The 15,779-nt window shown below is 55.1% G+C and overlaps 4 protein-coding genes across 4 annotated transcripts; 3 read left to right on the top strand and 1 right to left on the bottom strand.

Moving 5' to 3' along the window:
* On the top strand, positions 1–1,995 carry CMQ_7204 (structure-specific recognition protein; the record flags this gene model as incomplete). The annotated part of the gene is made up of 5 exons (XM_014314209.1): positions 1–11; positions 102–324; positions 397–881; positions 944–1,315; positions 1,389–1,995. The coding sequence occupies 5 exons, from the start codon at positions 1–3 to the stop codon at positions 1,993–1,995; spliced, it is 1,698 nt and encodes a 565-aa protein (XP_014169684.1).
* Positions 1,996–2,963: 968 nt separating this feature from the next.
* CMQ_7247 (tRNA exportin) lies at positions 2,964–6,288 on the top strand (the record flags this gene model as incomplete). The annotated part of the gene is made up of 3 exons (XM_014314252.1): positions 2,964–2,975; positions 3,057–4,614; positions 4,709–6,288. The coding sequence occupies 3 exons, from the start codon at positions 2,964–2,966 to the stop codon at positions 6,286–6,288; spliced, it is 3,150 nt and encodes a 1,049-aa protein (XP_014169727.1).
* A 723-nt stretch (positions 6,289–7,011) lies between these two features.
* CMQ_7668 (uncharacterized protein) lies at positions 7,012–9,483 on the bottom strand (the record flags this gene model as incomplete). The annotated part of the gene is made up of 3 exons (XM_014314673.1): positions 7,012–7,098; positions 7,163–8,906; positions 9,323–9,483. The coding sequence occupies 3 exons, from the start codon at positions 9,481–9,483 to the stop codon at positions 7,012–7,014; spliced, it is 1,992 nt and encodes a 663-aa protein (XP_014170148.1).
* Positions 9,484–10,922: 1,439 nt separating this feature from the next.
* On the top strand, positions 10,923–12,597 carry CMQ_7333 (uncharacterized protein; the record flags this gene model as incomplete). Its single annotated transcript, XM_014314338.1, has 2 exons — positions 10,923–11,413; positions 11,463–12,597. 2 exons carry the CDS (start codon positions 10,923–10,925, stop codon positions 12,595–12,597), a joined length of 1,626 nt encoding a protein of 541 aa, XP_014169813.1.
* Between the last annotated feature and the right edge of the window lie 3,182 nt (positions 12,598–15,779).

Below are 15,779 nucleotides of genomic sequence, written 5' to 3'. Positions count from 1 at the left end.
ATGGCTGCGATGTAGGTTTTGACATTTGCTTCATCCTGCGTTCTACTTTGGTGGCAAAGCAACGAACAAGCTGACCCGGTATCGCGTTTGCCTTTGCACAGTGAGAGCTTCGACAACATCTATCTAGATCTTTCCAAGGAGAACGGGAAATGCAGATTTGCCGAAAATGGTCTAGGATGGAAGCCGGCAGGCGGCGGTGAAGCCTTCACGCTGGACCAGAGCAACATCAGCGGTGCGCAATGGAGCCGAGCTTCAAAGGGCTATGAGGTCAAAATACAGCAAAGGAGCTCGGGAATCATCCAGCTGGACGGATTCCAGCAAGAAGTGCGCTTTATAATTCCAGTCGCACCCTGTGCGGCCCTTAAGGACAGAAACTAACGTCGTTTTTTTCAACAGGACTATGAGCGTCTCAGCAAGATCTTCAAGAATTGGTACAGCCATAACCTCGAGAACAAGGAGCACTCTGTGCGCGGGTGGAATTGGGGCAAGGCTGAATTCACCAAGGCCGAGCTCATTTTTAATGTGCAAAACCGCCCCGCCTTTGAGATCCCGTACTCCGAAATATCCAACACGAATCTGGCAGGCCGGAACGAGATCTCCATCGATTTCTCTCTGAACGAAGACGCCAAGACGAACGGCAAGGGTCCGATAAAGGGCAATAAGGCTGCCGCGGGGAAAGACCAGTTGATGGAGATGCGCTTCTACGTACCTGGCACGACAACGAAGAAGGAGGCCGACGGAGATGAGGCCGGTAGCGGTGCTGAGGAGGAGAAGAATGCGGTCACGCTCTTCTATGACACGCTCATGGAGAAGGCCGAAATTGGGGAGTCGGCTGGCGACACTATTGCCACCTTTTTGGATGTGCTACATCTGACACCAAGGTACGTATGCCACAAGCTCTCCCCTGTTTGCGCCGTCGTGCTGATTCTTTACCTTATTCCAGAGGCCGGTTCGATATCGACATGTACGACTCATCTTTCCGGCTGCGTGGAAAGACGTACGACTACAAGATCCAGTATGACGCAATCAAGAAATTTATGGTGCTCCCCAAGCCAGACGAGATGCATTTCATGCTTTGCATTGGCCTAGACCCTCCTCTGCGACAGGGCCAGACGCGGTATCCCTTTGTTGTCATGCAATTTAAGCGTGATGAAGAGGTGACGCTGGACCTTAACTTGTCGGAGGAGGAGCTGGAGAGCAGATACAAAGACAAGCTGCAATCACACTACGAGCAGCCTCTGCACCAAGTCGTGACGTACATCTTCCGAGGCCTGGCCAATAAGAAGGTGACCACTCCTGCAAAGGACTTTACTACGTACGCTTTATATATCCCCTGCTTCTTTAGTTGCTCTGCAACGGCCATATATTAACTGAAACCCCGTTTGCAGTCACCGGCAGCAGTTTGGCATCAAGTGCTCGATCAAAGCAAGCGAGGGATTCCTGTACTGCCTGGAGAAGGCATTCATGTTTGTGCCAAAACCAGCTACATACATCTCGTATGAGCAAACACAGTCCGTCACCTTTTCACGGGTCGGTGGCGCTGTATCTACGCTCTCAACCTTTGACATCACGGTGCACCTAAAGAGCGGTGCAGGATCTTCACAGTTTAGCAACATCAACCGAGAAGACCTCAAAGCCTTGGAAGATTTCTTCAAGCTGAAGGGTCTCCGCGTTAAGAACGAGATCGACGAGGATGCAAACTTGATGGCGGCTGCCCTGCGCGACCAGGATATTGATAGTTCTGACGACGAGCCCGGAGCAGCCAAGGCGGACCGCGGATCTGCCGATGAGGATGAGGAGAGCGTTGACGAGGATTTCCAGGCCGAATCAGAGAGCGATGTAGCCGAGGAATACGACTCGAATCACGAAAGCTCTGGTACTGGCAGCGATTCGGACGCCGAAAGTGATGTGGATAACGAAGTGGATGACGAAGATAAAGAGCTGGACGGAGAGGAGGAGGAAGAGGAGCGGCCAAAGAAGAAGAAGCGGACATGAAAGGCGTGGCCTGAGTTCTTTTTCGTTGCTTACCGGAAAGGGCTGGAGAAGAACTTCTCGGCTCAGGCGTTTTTATTGGTTTGTTGCAGCAGAAAATAGTTGGGAAGACAAAGCAGCCCGAGGCAATAGTATAAGCTATCAGAAGAAAGCTTTGCTCATTGACAGACTCGATATAGTATTCTGGCATTACAGCTGGACAACGAGTTGTGAAGCGCGCCGTAGTCTACTATAAGCACGTGAGGATCTATGCCTTTGGCGTCGGGCTGCGCTAACACACTTTCTATTGCGGGGCGTCGCTGTGATTCTACCCCACCAAGCTTGTGCAAAGCGGTGCCAGACAGTGAGAAGAAAAATAAAAAATAAACCTAAAAACTAAAAAACTAAAGCGGAAATGAATTATTATGTCAACAGAGGAATTTCTTAAAAAGAAGGAGGACACCGCCGCCACCAACTGACGTCTTGCCATACCTTATTCTCCTCGAGCAGCGGCTCTTGTGCTATCGAAACATTCTCGTCTTCCTTACTCGTACACCTTCCTTATTCTTACGGTGCGATAGCATAGTCCCACGTGCACCGTCATTCTCATCATTCCCCTCCACGATAAAGTGACAGGCGACCGATCGGCCTCACTTGTCCTTCTTCGTTGCCCCCACCCCTCCCAAGAGCTCGTCGGAAAAGTGGAAAAGTGTGGACAGCAAGAAAGGGGGTAAATCGTTGTTTGTCAGCCGTAAAGCAACCCCAGTCTACCGGTGCTAGGCATGCGTCGTCTATAGCGATATCTCTGCTTCCCCTCATCCTCTTCTCGCCACCACTAGGACCTTTCGATCGAAGCTGAACCATAAAGGCGGCATGCTGGAGACATCCTGTTCCAGAAGATAGCTGCCGTAGTCATACATCCGTTCTTTTTCTTCCTTTGATTTGCTCGACAACGTCAGATAGCCGGAAGACGAGGGAAAGAAGAACAAACTATGGACAACCAGGTAAGCTTTCGATAGACGGCCGTCTTCTGCGGCAGTATCTCCTCTGTTCCTCCTCTTTCTAGTCTTCCTAACGTCTTCTAGATCGAGAAGGCCATCGAGATCGCATGGAGCCCGACGTCCGACCAGGCGCTCAAAGGCCAGGCCTTTGACTACCTCCACCAGCTTCGCTCCGACTCCCAGGCGTGGCAAATCTGCGCTGCGCTCTTTACCCGATCACCGAGAACGTCAGAGGTTGTCCGACTCGTGTCCCTGGAGATTGTCAATAATGCTGTGCAGACTCAAGCTTTCGATGGCAACAGCCTCTCTTTCCTGAAGGACACGCTCCTCGAATACATCAGACGGACGTACGGCAGCGGCGATCCCGACCCTCAGGTCGATCCACCAGCCCTGCAGAACAAGCTCACGCAGACGCTCACATATCTGTTTGTGTACTCGTACCAGGAAGGCTGGGAGACGTTCATCGACGACTTTCTCGCCCTGACCAGCTCACCCAACGGCAATGGAGGACGTGACAACGTCGCCGGCGTGGTGCTGTATCTGCGTATGCTGGGCTCAGTGCATGATGAGATTGCCGACGTCATGCTGACGCGTCAGTCGGCCGATCTCAAGCGGAACAATAACCTCAAGGACCTGCTCCGGGACCGAGACATGCACAAGATTGCAAGGTCGTGGCAGGAACTGCTGGTGCAGTACAGCAACCAGAACGACCACATCCTTGAAATGACGCTCAAGATAATAGGAAAATGGGTCAGCTGGATAGACATATCCCTGGTTATTAACCAGGACATGCTCAGCCCTCTATTCTCGCTCATCGGACGTGTTAAACCCCATGGTGGCGACGACAAGGTGCGCGATGCCGCTGTCGACACCATCACAGAGATCGTGGCCAAGAAGATGAAGCCGGCAGACAAGGTCGACCTGATATCTTTCCTGAATGTGCGTGAGATCGTGTCGCGGCTCGTGGCCTCGCCCGCACTTCATGAATTTCAAAAGACGCCCGAATACGACACCGACCTCGCCGAGGCTGTGGCCAAGCTCGTCAACACTGTTGTGGCTGATATCGTGCGCGCACTGGACGACTCCAGCGTCCCGCCCGAGATCAGGGCGCGTGCTGAACCACTCCTGCAGGAGTTTTCGCCGCTGTTGCTACGTTTCTTTTCGGACGAGTACGACGAAGTCTGCTCAACCGTGATCCCTGCACTGACCGACCTCTTGACGTTTTTGCGCAAGATCCCCGATCTCCCGTCGGCCTACAGGGATATGCTGGCGCCCATTCTCAATGCCATCGTCGGGAAGATGCGGTACGACGAGACGGCCAATTGGGGCAACAAGGAGGAGCAGACCGACGAGGTGGAGTTCCAGGATCTTCGGAAATGGCTGCAGAACCTGCAGAAAAGCGTGGCTGCAGTCGACCAAGATCTCTACATCGATGTGTTGAGCAATCTGATTGCCAGTGCTTTTCAAACACTCGACCAGATTGGCTCAAACATGGACTGGCGGGATCTCGACCTTGCTCTGCATGAGCTTGACCTTTTTGGCGAGCTGTCCATACCCAACCATGGTCTCTCCGCCAAAAGCAAGCCGTCAACTGCTGCCCAGTCCCGGATGGTGGCCCTGATGGGCAAGATGATGGAGTCCGGTAAGCCGACGTAGTTGGGTGATATGCAGGTGGCACATGGCAGAGGAGAGCTGACAAGTATGTCCAGGTATTTCCGATTTTCCCCATCCTGCAGTTCTTTTGCAGTATATGGAGCTATGCAACCGCTACTGCAGTTTCTTCGAAAGCCACCAGGAATACATCCCGAGGGTACTAGAGACCTTTGTCCGGCTGACACACCACGATCATCCACGCATACGAATCCGGTCATGGTATCTGTTCCATCGCGTTGTCAAGCAATTGAGGTCCCAAGTCGGTAACGTGGCAGAGACGATCATCCAGTCCATCAGCGACCTATTGCCCATTCGGGCAGAAGTTCCCAACGACGATGTGGACGACGACATGTCGTCAGACGAGTCCGACCACTCTGCGGACGCGCTGTTTAATGGACAGCTGTTCCTGTTCGAGGCCATTGGCTGTGTATCGTCGACAAGTGCGACGCCTGCCGAGAAGCAGGGTCTCTACGCGCGGTCGGTGATGGATCCGCTGTTTGCGGACATGGAGCGGAATCTGCAGCGGGCCAAGGCGGGAGATGCTCAAGCCATCCTACAGATTCATCATATCGTCATGGCTCTGGGTACACTGGCATATGGCTTCTCCGACTATCAGGTGCCGCAAGGCAGTGGCAGTGGCGGCGGTAGTGGTGGCAGCACCGGGGGCAATCGGCCGGCACCGGACAAGGCCATTTCGGCCGAGTTCTCGCGGGCAGCCGAAGCGATCCTCATTGCGCTCGGTGAGCTGAACGGAAATTCGGAGATCCGTGCGGCCTGCCGCTCGGCCTTCTCGCGCCTGCTGGGCGTGCTGGGTGCGGCCGTGCTGCCGCAGCTTCCCCAGTGGATCGAAGGACTGCTGTCGCAGACGTCGTCGATGGACGAAATGGCCTTTTTCTTGCGGCTGCTCGAGCAGGTCGTGTTCAACTTCAAGGCGGACATTTACAACGTGCTGAACATGCTGCTGACACCACTGCTACAACGAGTGCTTGGAGGGCTGTCCGAGCCCATCACGGGGACCGATGACGAGATCCAACTGGCAGAGCTACGACGCGAGTACCTTACGTTTCTGCACATCATCCTGGTGAACCATCTCGAGGGCGTTCTGATCAGCGAGGACAACCAGGGCTTTTTCGAGACGGTGATTAACTCAGTGACCGCACTGGCTCGCATCATCGGACACGGCAATCTGGTGGCCAGCCGGCTGGCTTTCAGCGTGCTAGCCCGCATGACAGTCGTCTGGGGAGGGCCAGACGTGGTGACGATCGCGGCGTCGGCAGACAACAACACGAATGAGAACGGCAGCAGCAATAGCAACAACCAGTCGGCCAACAACGGGACTGGTGGCTCGTCCTCGCCGTTGATTCCGGGTTTCGACAGCTTCGTCATCGAGCGGTTCCATTCGGCCTGCTGGGACGTGCTGTTCGATCCGCAGTTTCGTCCCGGCAAAGACGCACAGTCACGACAGGTGCTCCACGAAATTGCCGGTTTGGAGCAGACCATCTACGCCAAGACCGGCGACGCGTTTGTCCAGCACCTGCAGGCGACGCTGTTTCCACGACTGGGCGGAATGGAGGCTGGAGCCGAGTTTGTGCGCTCCATGACGACTGCGGTGGACCGACGGGCGTTTGCGGCATATCTCCAGACGCTGCGGAAGAGCGGCTAAGACGGAGAAGAGCCAGCTTCGCTCGTGAGGGCAGATAGACTTATTTCCTCATTCGATTGCTTCGTTTTATATCTCGCTTCTGAAACCCCCAGGGCTGTCCTTTTCTCCCCTTTGGATGTTGCATACCCACCCATCTCTCTTCTCTTGTCCATTTATACACATACATCTATATTTTTTCCGTTTATGCAACCCAATTTCACAAAGGCAGGGGACGCATGGGCGGCGTTTTTCTGGGAAGCGTGATTGACAAAAAGAAAAAACAAAACAAATGAGTGTCCAAAAGAGGACTTGGAGCATACCAGGGCGGCAGAAGACGGCATTCACACATGACATTACTATAGATTCATTTTCACCCTGCTTATACCATGACCACCCGGCACGTTCAGATAGCTACCAAAAGAGGGGTGTTTTGGCTGGCGCCGTGCAAAAACAACGTGCCGCTTTGTATATGCTGGTGAAGACACGTCCGGTATACTCTACATGGATAAATATAAACGCCACTGCTAAGATCGGTTCTACTGTGCTGAAGAAAATAGGCAACGAAAAAGGTATAATGAGGCAAGGAGCGATCAAAACGGTACTGCCCACAAACAGACAGGAAAACAGACAGAAAAGCAAAAACACGCCAACATTTCGTTCCCAAGTGTGGGAGAACGAGGGATATCTGTAAGAAATACACAAGACATAAAGATCGAGACCGTGAACTGACGGAGTACGGGCACGTCAGCTCGCCGATGCTTCCTCCATCGGCTGACCAGCCCGCGATGCGACTGTGCTGGCTGGTGCCGGCGCAATTTCCGGGTCGCCTATCTGGATATCGAGCTACTGCGGCATTAGCTTGCAGGCCGTAGAGAGAGGATTCAAGTCAGCTTACCGTCATATAGCCCGTCTCCCGCAAGGGGATGATTTTGGGCGGAATGGGGCCGTCCTCAGCGAGGCCGCTTCTGCTGCCGTTCATCCCTGCTGCCATGGACTCGTTCCACCGCTCAACCCAACGTTCCAGTTGGGCCAGCCGCCTCTTGGCGGTCGTCATGCCCATGTCTTCCCATAGCCAGCCAGTCAGGAGGCCGAGGACGCCGTCGATGATGTTGTGTATGGTCCACGGCTCAAATATGCCGCACAGCTCCTTATTCAGCTTGTCGACGACACGCCGGAACTCATGCTCGGGCATTCCTGCTGGGTCTAGGATCTCAGGATACAGATTCGAAAAGGTCGGCGCCAGATCGCCTGCTATCAGCCAGTCGCGCCGGATGCGGATGATGCGTGTGGTCACGTACTCGGGCGAGTCCATGGGGACGTGCGGATTCCGGTGTGGAAAGCACGGGTGTTGCGGCCCCCATTCCTCGCCGGCGTCTGGTTGGGCCTCCGGGTCGCCCATGATGGACGAGTTGGACGACGAGATGGCCGAGCCGATACCGATCCCATCAGGCATAGACACAGTCGAGTTCCGGTTCGCGTGATCCTCCTTGTTCGCGCCAGAGCCTCCGTCAATGGCGCTCATGACATCGGGGCCTCGTTCCAGGTCCCTGGAATAGGAGCGACGGGTGATGGCCACATCTTCGCTCTCAGCGGGCGCCATTTTGCCCTTTCCCTTGTCTTGCTTGGTGGCCTTGATTGGCGCGAAAACGAGCCCGAAGGGTCCTCCTGAAGCTGGAGCCGTAGCCGAGTCGGGACGCGGGTGGCGGCCTGTCTCTGAATGGTGTGACAGTTCCGCGGCTTGCGGCTTGCTGGCGCTTTGGCCAAGTCTCCGCAGTCCTGCGATTTGAGGGCCTGGGTCCGGCGTTGAAGACGGCCCAGCAAAAGTAAAGGAAAATTGGCCGGAAAAACGCGGCGCGGCAGCACTAGCAATGATCCGCTCAGCAGCTTCGACGCCACGGTCAGGATCGAGGTCAGTCGTCTCAGCAAGCGAGGATTCTGGGTTCACGGCCAGACGCTTTCCGTCGTATGAATGGCGGAGAGACTTGGGCAAGCTCACCCGTTTTTCGCTTCCGGCACGCTCGACCTGCAGGCTGGCGCGGGTCGACGTAGAGTGGCGGACCTGGCGCTGCTCGGGGAGGGTGAGAAGAGGGTAGTCGGCGACACCGGTTCCAATGGGATCGTCGTCTGCAACGGGGCGAGTATCGTGCAGAACAGGATGCGAGAGAGCAACAGCAGGAGGCAGCGGCGTGGAAGGCGCCCGTCTGTGGGCTGGAGCGTGCGGCTGTGGTCGTAGCAGCGGCTGCAGATGCGAATGGTTGCGACGTGCCGATGAGGCGGTGCTGCGCGGAGTTGAGTTGGTCGGATTCCAGAGACGGGCAGCAGACAACCGGCGGAGGGGACGCTGAAAAGTCGTTGCAGCACGCGATCGGAAAGGCGGCTGGCCGTAGTTCAGAGGTACGAAAGGACGCGAGGACGAAGGCGGAGCGTAACGAGAGGCAGCTGCGGCAGCAGGAGGCGGATTCGGTGTCGAGCCTGGGTCGGGGAATGTCGTCGGAGCAGGTAAGGGTACATTGACAGGAAGGGAAGAGGGATCCGAGAAGGAAGAGGCTATGGCGGCCGTCGAATTTGTAAGATTGGCGGGCGGTGCGTGAGAAGCCGTGGGAACGAGGACGAGAGGGCGGCCGCCGAAACGGCCTCCTCTGGACGTGAGAGGTGGTGGTATAGGGGGGTCGGGCAGAGAATCCGGGGTAGAGACAGGCGGTCAATGGCGGGAAGCGCGGCGGAGGCGAGAGAGAGGAGGACGAGAAGAAGGAGGAAGAGGTCAGAGACTGGCGATTGCAATCTCTTTTGCCGCTCTGGCCTGGCGAATGAAGGGGTCAAAGAGTCGCGTCTGGCAGTGGCCAATGGCAGCGGCGCAGACAGTTTTGTGGGCTTGGCGACGACGGCGGCCGGGCGATGCTGGTGACAGTGACAACGAGAGTAGTGATAGCAGACGAGAGAAGATGAGTGAGAAAGACGGCGAAGAAGCGGAGAAGACGAGGGCGGAATCACAGGATGCGTCGAGCTGCAAAAAAGGGAAGGAGGGTGCGCCGTCTGCAGGCAGTCGCGATGGGACCGAGACAGGACGACGAAGCAGGCGCGACAGGGCGTTTGTCTGGCGGTCTTGGTGGCCGGAAGACGCTGCTGGACTGGTTGGCGGGCGGGAAAGACGCTAACACCTGTGCTCGTCCCAGTATAGTTTAGCGGCGTGGTAGCGGTCCAACGGCAGCCCAGCATTCTGAAATTGGTGGACGGGCAAAGACACTTTTTGGGTGGAAGAGGAAAAAGCAACCAAGGGCGAGCAGAGAAGTTGGATTATAATACATAATAAGGCTACTGCGAGACATCCACCGCACAGCCGTCCATCCCGGTCGAAAGAAGGGGAGGGGGAGGAGCCCAATATGTGAGAGGAGTGACGTGTGTGTGCAGCTGGGAAGGGTCATTTCGTTTTCCTGGATCGGATTCTCGTTTTATTATTTTTGCTCCGTTTTTCTGTCCTTTTTTCCTTCTAGCCCGGACCAGGCGGTGCCGGGGCAGTCAAAGGTGGGTTTGGACGGCGAGCTGGCCAGATGTATCTTACATAGTAAGATTTCTCAGCCCGTGTTCTGTACAAAGCACTCCGTAAAACCTGGTATGGGAACGCCGGCACTTGTGAGCCCGTGCGAATGGGACGCTATGGTCGTACTAGGGATCTGTCCTCGACTGTCTCAAACGGCCTGTCTGTCCCACCGAGTAAGAGAGCATTACTTCGAAAGCGAGAGGCCCTGTGTTGGAGAGTTGCAGTTGGCTGTCGCTGAAACAGAAAGCTGCAGTTCTCCGACGTCTGCTTGTGCTCTCTGCAAGACGGCGATGCACATCCATGCCTGGTCAACACCCATGTCTCCATCTTGGACTGTCGCGCTATTGCATCCGCTAGCACAACTGCCAGCCGGTCGGAACGCCTGCTGATCTGAACTCCTTACTCCGTGTTTGTAACGAGATCACACGTCGGGGGTCGTGTGATTAGCAATACTTCAGCCGCGTCAGGAACGCCTCTGGCCCCGGCGATGCAGGTAAAGCTTATCTCCTTTTGCGCTCACATACCCCAGCCTGTCGAAGACGCAGCCATTAGCAGCCTCCGGCCAAAAGGTAAACCGGATCTGATTTTGTTGCTGCAGCAAGCACCCACACCACTGTTCTCCGTACCTTGCGCCTCGGGCTAATCCGTACTCCGTAGCTCAGCTTAATGTTCAATGTGGGGTCCACCTTTAAAATACGCAGGCATCGGACAGCGCTTCTTGTGCAAAGTCCCTACCGTGGGAGCAGAAGATTTCTGCATGCTCCAAAAGCTGTTTTTCATCGTGATGCACTACTTTTCTCTAGCGGCCGAACTTCCTCGAAAAACGGCAGCCACATGCAATTACGCCAAGCTTGGGGCCTAGAGAATGCCTTCCTCCTCGGCAACGGTTTATTACGTCATTCCACGTAGGACCTACCACTTCTAGCTTGTTGTCAGCTCGTCACTTCCTCCCGCCTGCTGTTCCAATGAGACATATCACAAATGGCACAACTATCGTGGCGCATCGGACATCCGCTCGCGGCAACCTCTTTTTCACGATGCCCGACGGGCACTGCGGCCATCACAGTTCTCCTGCATTCTTGGTTGTCTGCACACCGGCACTAGCTCTCTGCTCCTGATGACGCGCAATGACGGTGCTCTCGACGGCGGCTGGCTGTCTCTGACGACCTCGCCGACCGCACGATCCACGACCGTGCCTGAAGTTGTTCCGGTTGCTGCTGCCAGGCGCTCGTCCAACAACAATTCTAGCTCGGGCTTAGGCTCAGGCTCAGGCTCAAGCTCAGGCTCGGGCTCGGGCGTGAGCACTATTCGGCAGCGGCGCACCAGCGCCGGCGGACAGCCCCCGGCAGCTCGTCGCCGGCGCAGCTCCAGCCTGTCCGACTACAGTCAGGAAGCCCGCGAACTGCTCGATCCCACGCCAGCCATGACAGCTGCCGATGCACTGCGCCAGCAGCGGCCAACGTCCGGCTGGGACTCGCTGCCCTTGGCTTTCGCTCTGCTGCCGGCAGTTGGCGGGCTGCTCGTGCAGGGAGGTAGCGCCTTTGTGACTGACTTGATGCTGCTGGCACTTGGGGCTATCTTTCTGCACTGGAGCGTGACCCAGCCATGGTGAGTCTATGTCAGCGAGACTCGCATCCGCATTGTGCTGACGTCCTAGGGTGTGGTACCACTCTGCGCGACAGGTTCGTGAAGACCAGCAGACAAGCGTGGACTATGCCGTCGACAGTGACGTGGACGTCGAGGGACACAACGACGGCAGTGGTGTCGACGACAAGGACACTGCCCGATCGACGAGCCCAGGCACGCTCGAAGACGTGCCCGAAGAGGGAGAAGAGGGCGAGGACGTAAAGAAGAAAAGGGAAGCGGCAGAGGAAGCGAAGAGCCAGGAACGCTCCCAACACGCTGAACGACAGCGATTTCGTGCCGGCCAGGAAGCAGCGCTGCGTGAGCTGCACCGCCATGAGGTGCTGGCGCTGCTATCGTGTTTCGTGGCGCCGGTGCTCGGAGCTTGCCTGCTGCATGGCCTCCGCGGCCAGCTGACCCGGCCGTCCGAGGGCCTCATCTCCAGCTACAACCTGACCATCTTCATTCTCGGCGCCGAGGTGCGGCCGCTGCGCCACCTCATCCAGCTCGTCCGCGCCCGCACTCTGCACCTGCAGCGTGTCGTCAACGCCAACCCCTACCGCGAGGAGGAGGAGCGCTACCGCAAGCGCCGTGCCGAGGAGGAGAAGGCCCAGAACGAGACGCTGGCCGGCGTCGTCCAGCGTCTGGCCGATCTCGAAGGCCACGTCCAGCCTGGCCTGGCCGGCCTGTCGTCGAGGCCTTCGACCTCCTCAAGAAGAGAGCACGACCAGCTGTTGCTCGACCTGCGCGCCCAGCTGCAACCAGAGCTTGACATGCTGGCGCGTGCTCTACAACGCACTCACAAGCAGCAGACGCTTCTGGAGAGTCAGTTGGCCGAACTGCAACAGGCAACTGACAAGCAGGTAGACGAGGCCGCGTCGCTGGCCCAGGCTTCAGGCCAGCAGAAACGAAACAACTGGCTGCGAAAGGCCGGCTTTTGGCTGCTCAGCATTGTGAGTGCAGCCTTGAATACCGTCCTGTGGCCGTTCCGGACGGCCTTGGCGGCTGTGCTGTACGTTCCGCGTCGGGTAGTCGTTCTGCTGCTGTCAGTAAAGCCGCCGGCACAGATCCGCCGCGCCGACAAGATCAACGGAGCCAGCAGCAAAAAGGCAAGGGGTGACGCCACATTTGATAAAGTTGTCAGCAGCAAGGGTATGAGCCGAAGGTGAAGCAGACACGAGATCAAAAGGTTGTTGACCAGAGGAAGACTCGCGTGGGTTGTAATTCTAAGAATTTCTACATGTTATTTCAGCTGCAGAAGCATAAAATGGACGACAGACGGAAACAATGTTGCATTGAGGTGGCAGCTGCTGTGTATCTATGTATTGGAAGTCCTTTGTACGGAGTAGTAGGGCCAATGTACCGAGCGAGAGCACCCTTGCTCCAAATACCAGAGCCGGAGCCGGATCCGGTCTCATCTGGCCATGCCGCCAACACTCCTGAAGATGCGAGTTTTCTCAGTGTTGGACCGGAGCCAAATTTGCAGGCCATCCAGCTACGTCTTGACGCCAGGATCGTTGTGCGCTCTCGGAAGCTGGGGCGTGGGATACAAGTTGATCTACGCGCCGAGGCCGCTGAAGATCTCGCAACGCCGCTCGAAATAAAGCATCTTGTATCCAGAGGTGACGATGAGGACAGACTTGAACTCTTTGCCTTTGAGAATGGGGTTTGCCATATATTTCTCATAGTGTCAGCACGCTGGCCGGCCACGTTCAAGAAAAAGCAGTTGCGAGTCGCAGCTTCCTCAGTTGCGCATCTACTTATAATGGCCGTCCCATGGTATATGAAGCTAAGCTGGTTATTTACAGCTGTCCTGTTCTAGAAGAAGGACGCGCACTTGGGCAGAGAATTCAGATGTAGTAATGTGTCCTGACGTGTATCAAAGGCGAGTTTCGTTTCATCTTTCTTTTTTCAATTCAACTACGGAGCATACACTCACTGACCATTCTACACAGCAAATAAATCAAGGGACGGACATGATTGTCATTAATTGCATTCGTTTATCCACAGACAGACTAGGATGCATCTCTTTCCGCCAGGTACGGAGCCTGTAACGCGGCATGCCACGTTCCAAGATATACGTGAAGCGGATGAACGTCCCGGAAAGATAGAGGCCGACTATCTCGAGCTGTTTGGGCCATTGGTGTGCTTGTTCACCATGGCTCTGGTTGCCCACGCCCGATGCAGAGTTCTCGGACAGGCGTCTGCCCTGTTTACAAATTGCTCCCAGAACGACGAAGAGCCATGACCTCTGGAGGCTGCTAGCATCAGAACGTGCCATTCTCTATTCTTTAGAAACATGAGCAAGCACCATAAGCAGGCTTACATCCACTGTTGCCAAACCTTTATGCATCCAAATCGATCAATCTTCAGCTGTAATCACGCTTGTGGGTAAATGCACTGGCTGTGCCTGAGCATATGGATACTCGTGCAGACCGAATCGGGTAGTTGCGAGGTTATTTTGCGGGGTTGTCGCCAAATTTGCTTTTTTGGCTTATGCACATAATTTCATAAGATTGATTTTCTACTATGCACGCGTCCAGTTTACTTCTTGTCCTTTTGATCTGGGGCTCACATGTAGGCTTTTTCAAAGGCTGTCAATCACTTGAGCAGAAAAAGAACACAAAGTGCTTTCTAAAGTCGCAACAATTTCGTTTCGGCGTTTTCATTTGCCGTTTTTGGTGTCCTGCCGTCATAGATGTGACTATTTGTGCCACGTGAAGAACACCGACGGTGGTTAGTCTTTAGCCCGAAAGGGATAGAGAGAGAAGAAATAAAATTGAACAGGGATAATATCGGACGATCTGTGAAATATATACGCTCGTACGAGTACATATGGTACACCGCGATATAAGATATGTTGGCATACCTATACACCGTACCGTTATCCTGCGGTTCGTCGTATCCACTCACTGTACGGAGTACTCCGTATGTCTTGAGACTCGATGCATGCTGACTTGGCATTTTTTGTGGTCTGTACGAGACCTTGCAAGTGTCCGCCCTAGAGGAGAGATGACGACATGAGCCCCGGACCCTCGCCGGAAGCATCTGTAGGTGGACGAGAAGAATGCTGTCCACCTAAGACGTGGGAAGGATCACATGCCGGCCGTTGTCTAGACATCACGCATTCCACAGGCGAGCTCCCCGAAAAGAAGGGAAGCGAGCGCAAAGCTTGCTTTTCCAAGCTTCGGAGAGCTGCTAGAATGCGACCAAACGGCGGCTTGTCTTCGTAGCGGCGCGCTGCTACATAGTAAAAACAAACGCAAACGAGCAGGTTCCTGACGCGAGAACTACTTCTCAAACTTGTCCGTTTTTGTCCATCGACGTGGCGAGGTGAGATAGTGTCTCTGCTGCCGAGCCGAGCACGGAGCACAACATGCACGTACACGTATCTTGCAGCCACGCAATTTGGCACATTGCAACTAGCTCCGGACAGATAGGGGCAGGCAGACCACGATTCCTTGCTGTCGGCAGCCCTAAGCCCCTCAAGGACTTCCTCGGTGACGCTGTGATTCTCCGAGGGGCAAAATGGCCTTGCGACCTCGCAATCAAGACCGCAAGCAGCCGTTGTTGTATCGAATGGCATGTACTCCGTAAAGGCCGCGACGTCTTGCCGTCTTGGTCGTTGCGAGAGCACAACATGTGAGTCAACAAAGCGACTGCTTTGCTGTTCGGATTTTGTTGGCGAGTATCGCCGTTCAATCCGGCTTTTTCTTCCATACTACAGGCACACATAGGACTCTGTATTTCGTATGTGCCAGTAAGACGCATACTTCGTACTCGGGTTCAAAGATCTCTAACTCCTACTAACTATACGGAGATCGCTTGTGAGACTACTGCACGCTGTGATTGCTTGTTCGACTTGTTCTGGATCTATCGTTTGGCGCTCTCGCGGTATACCTAAACGAGACGCTGGTAGAGAGAAGATTGGGGGGAGGGGAGGGAAAAAGGAAAAAAACCGTACGGAGTAAAAAAAAACCCTCACTACGAGTACTCCGTAGCGCTAGTGTCTGATATACATAATTATTGCTACAGGCAGTTTGACGCGCCCTGCCCACTTCAGGGACATCTCGGCACTATATGAGCTGTCGACCCGCTCAGGAGACGGGTACCTGAGTTAGTCAGGGGTGGAGGACTCTTGCCTAATCCGTCTGCGGCTGCTAAAAACGATGCGTCGGGACCCATCAACCGATGGATTCACAGTGATCATGTCTTCTTTTTACGGAGTGGACGCGATTCTCACGGCAGGCGCGACTGTCTGACCTTTCGCTTTCGGTTGCCTGCCGTAATCGTAATCGTGGCCGTACTTGCTCTTCTGCTGGCTCATGTGTTGTACTATGTTGCTTCCATC

Source organism: Grosmannia clavigera, assembly GCF_000143105.1.
Source record: "Grosmannia clavigera kw1407 unplaced genomic scaffold GCSC_173, whole genome shotgun sequence".
Classification (NCBI taxonomy): domain Eukaryota; kingdom Fungi; phylum Ascomycota; class Sordariomycetes; order Ophiostomatales; family Ophiostomataceae; genus Leptographium; species Leptographium clavigerum.
The sequence above is the reverse complement of the archived record's forward strand: the minus strand, read 5'-3'. Positions and strand labels throughout refer to the sequence as shown.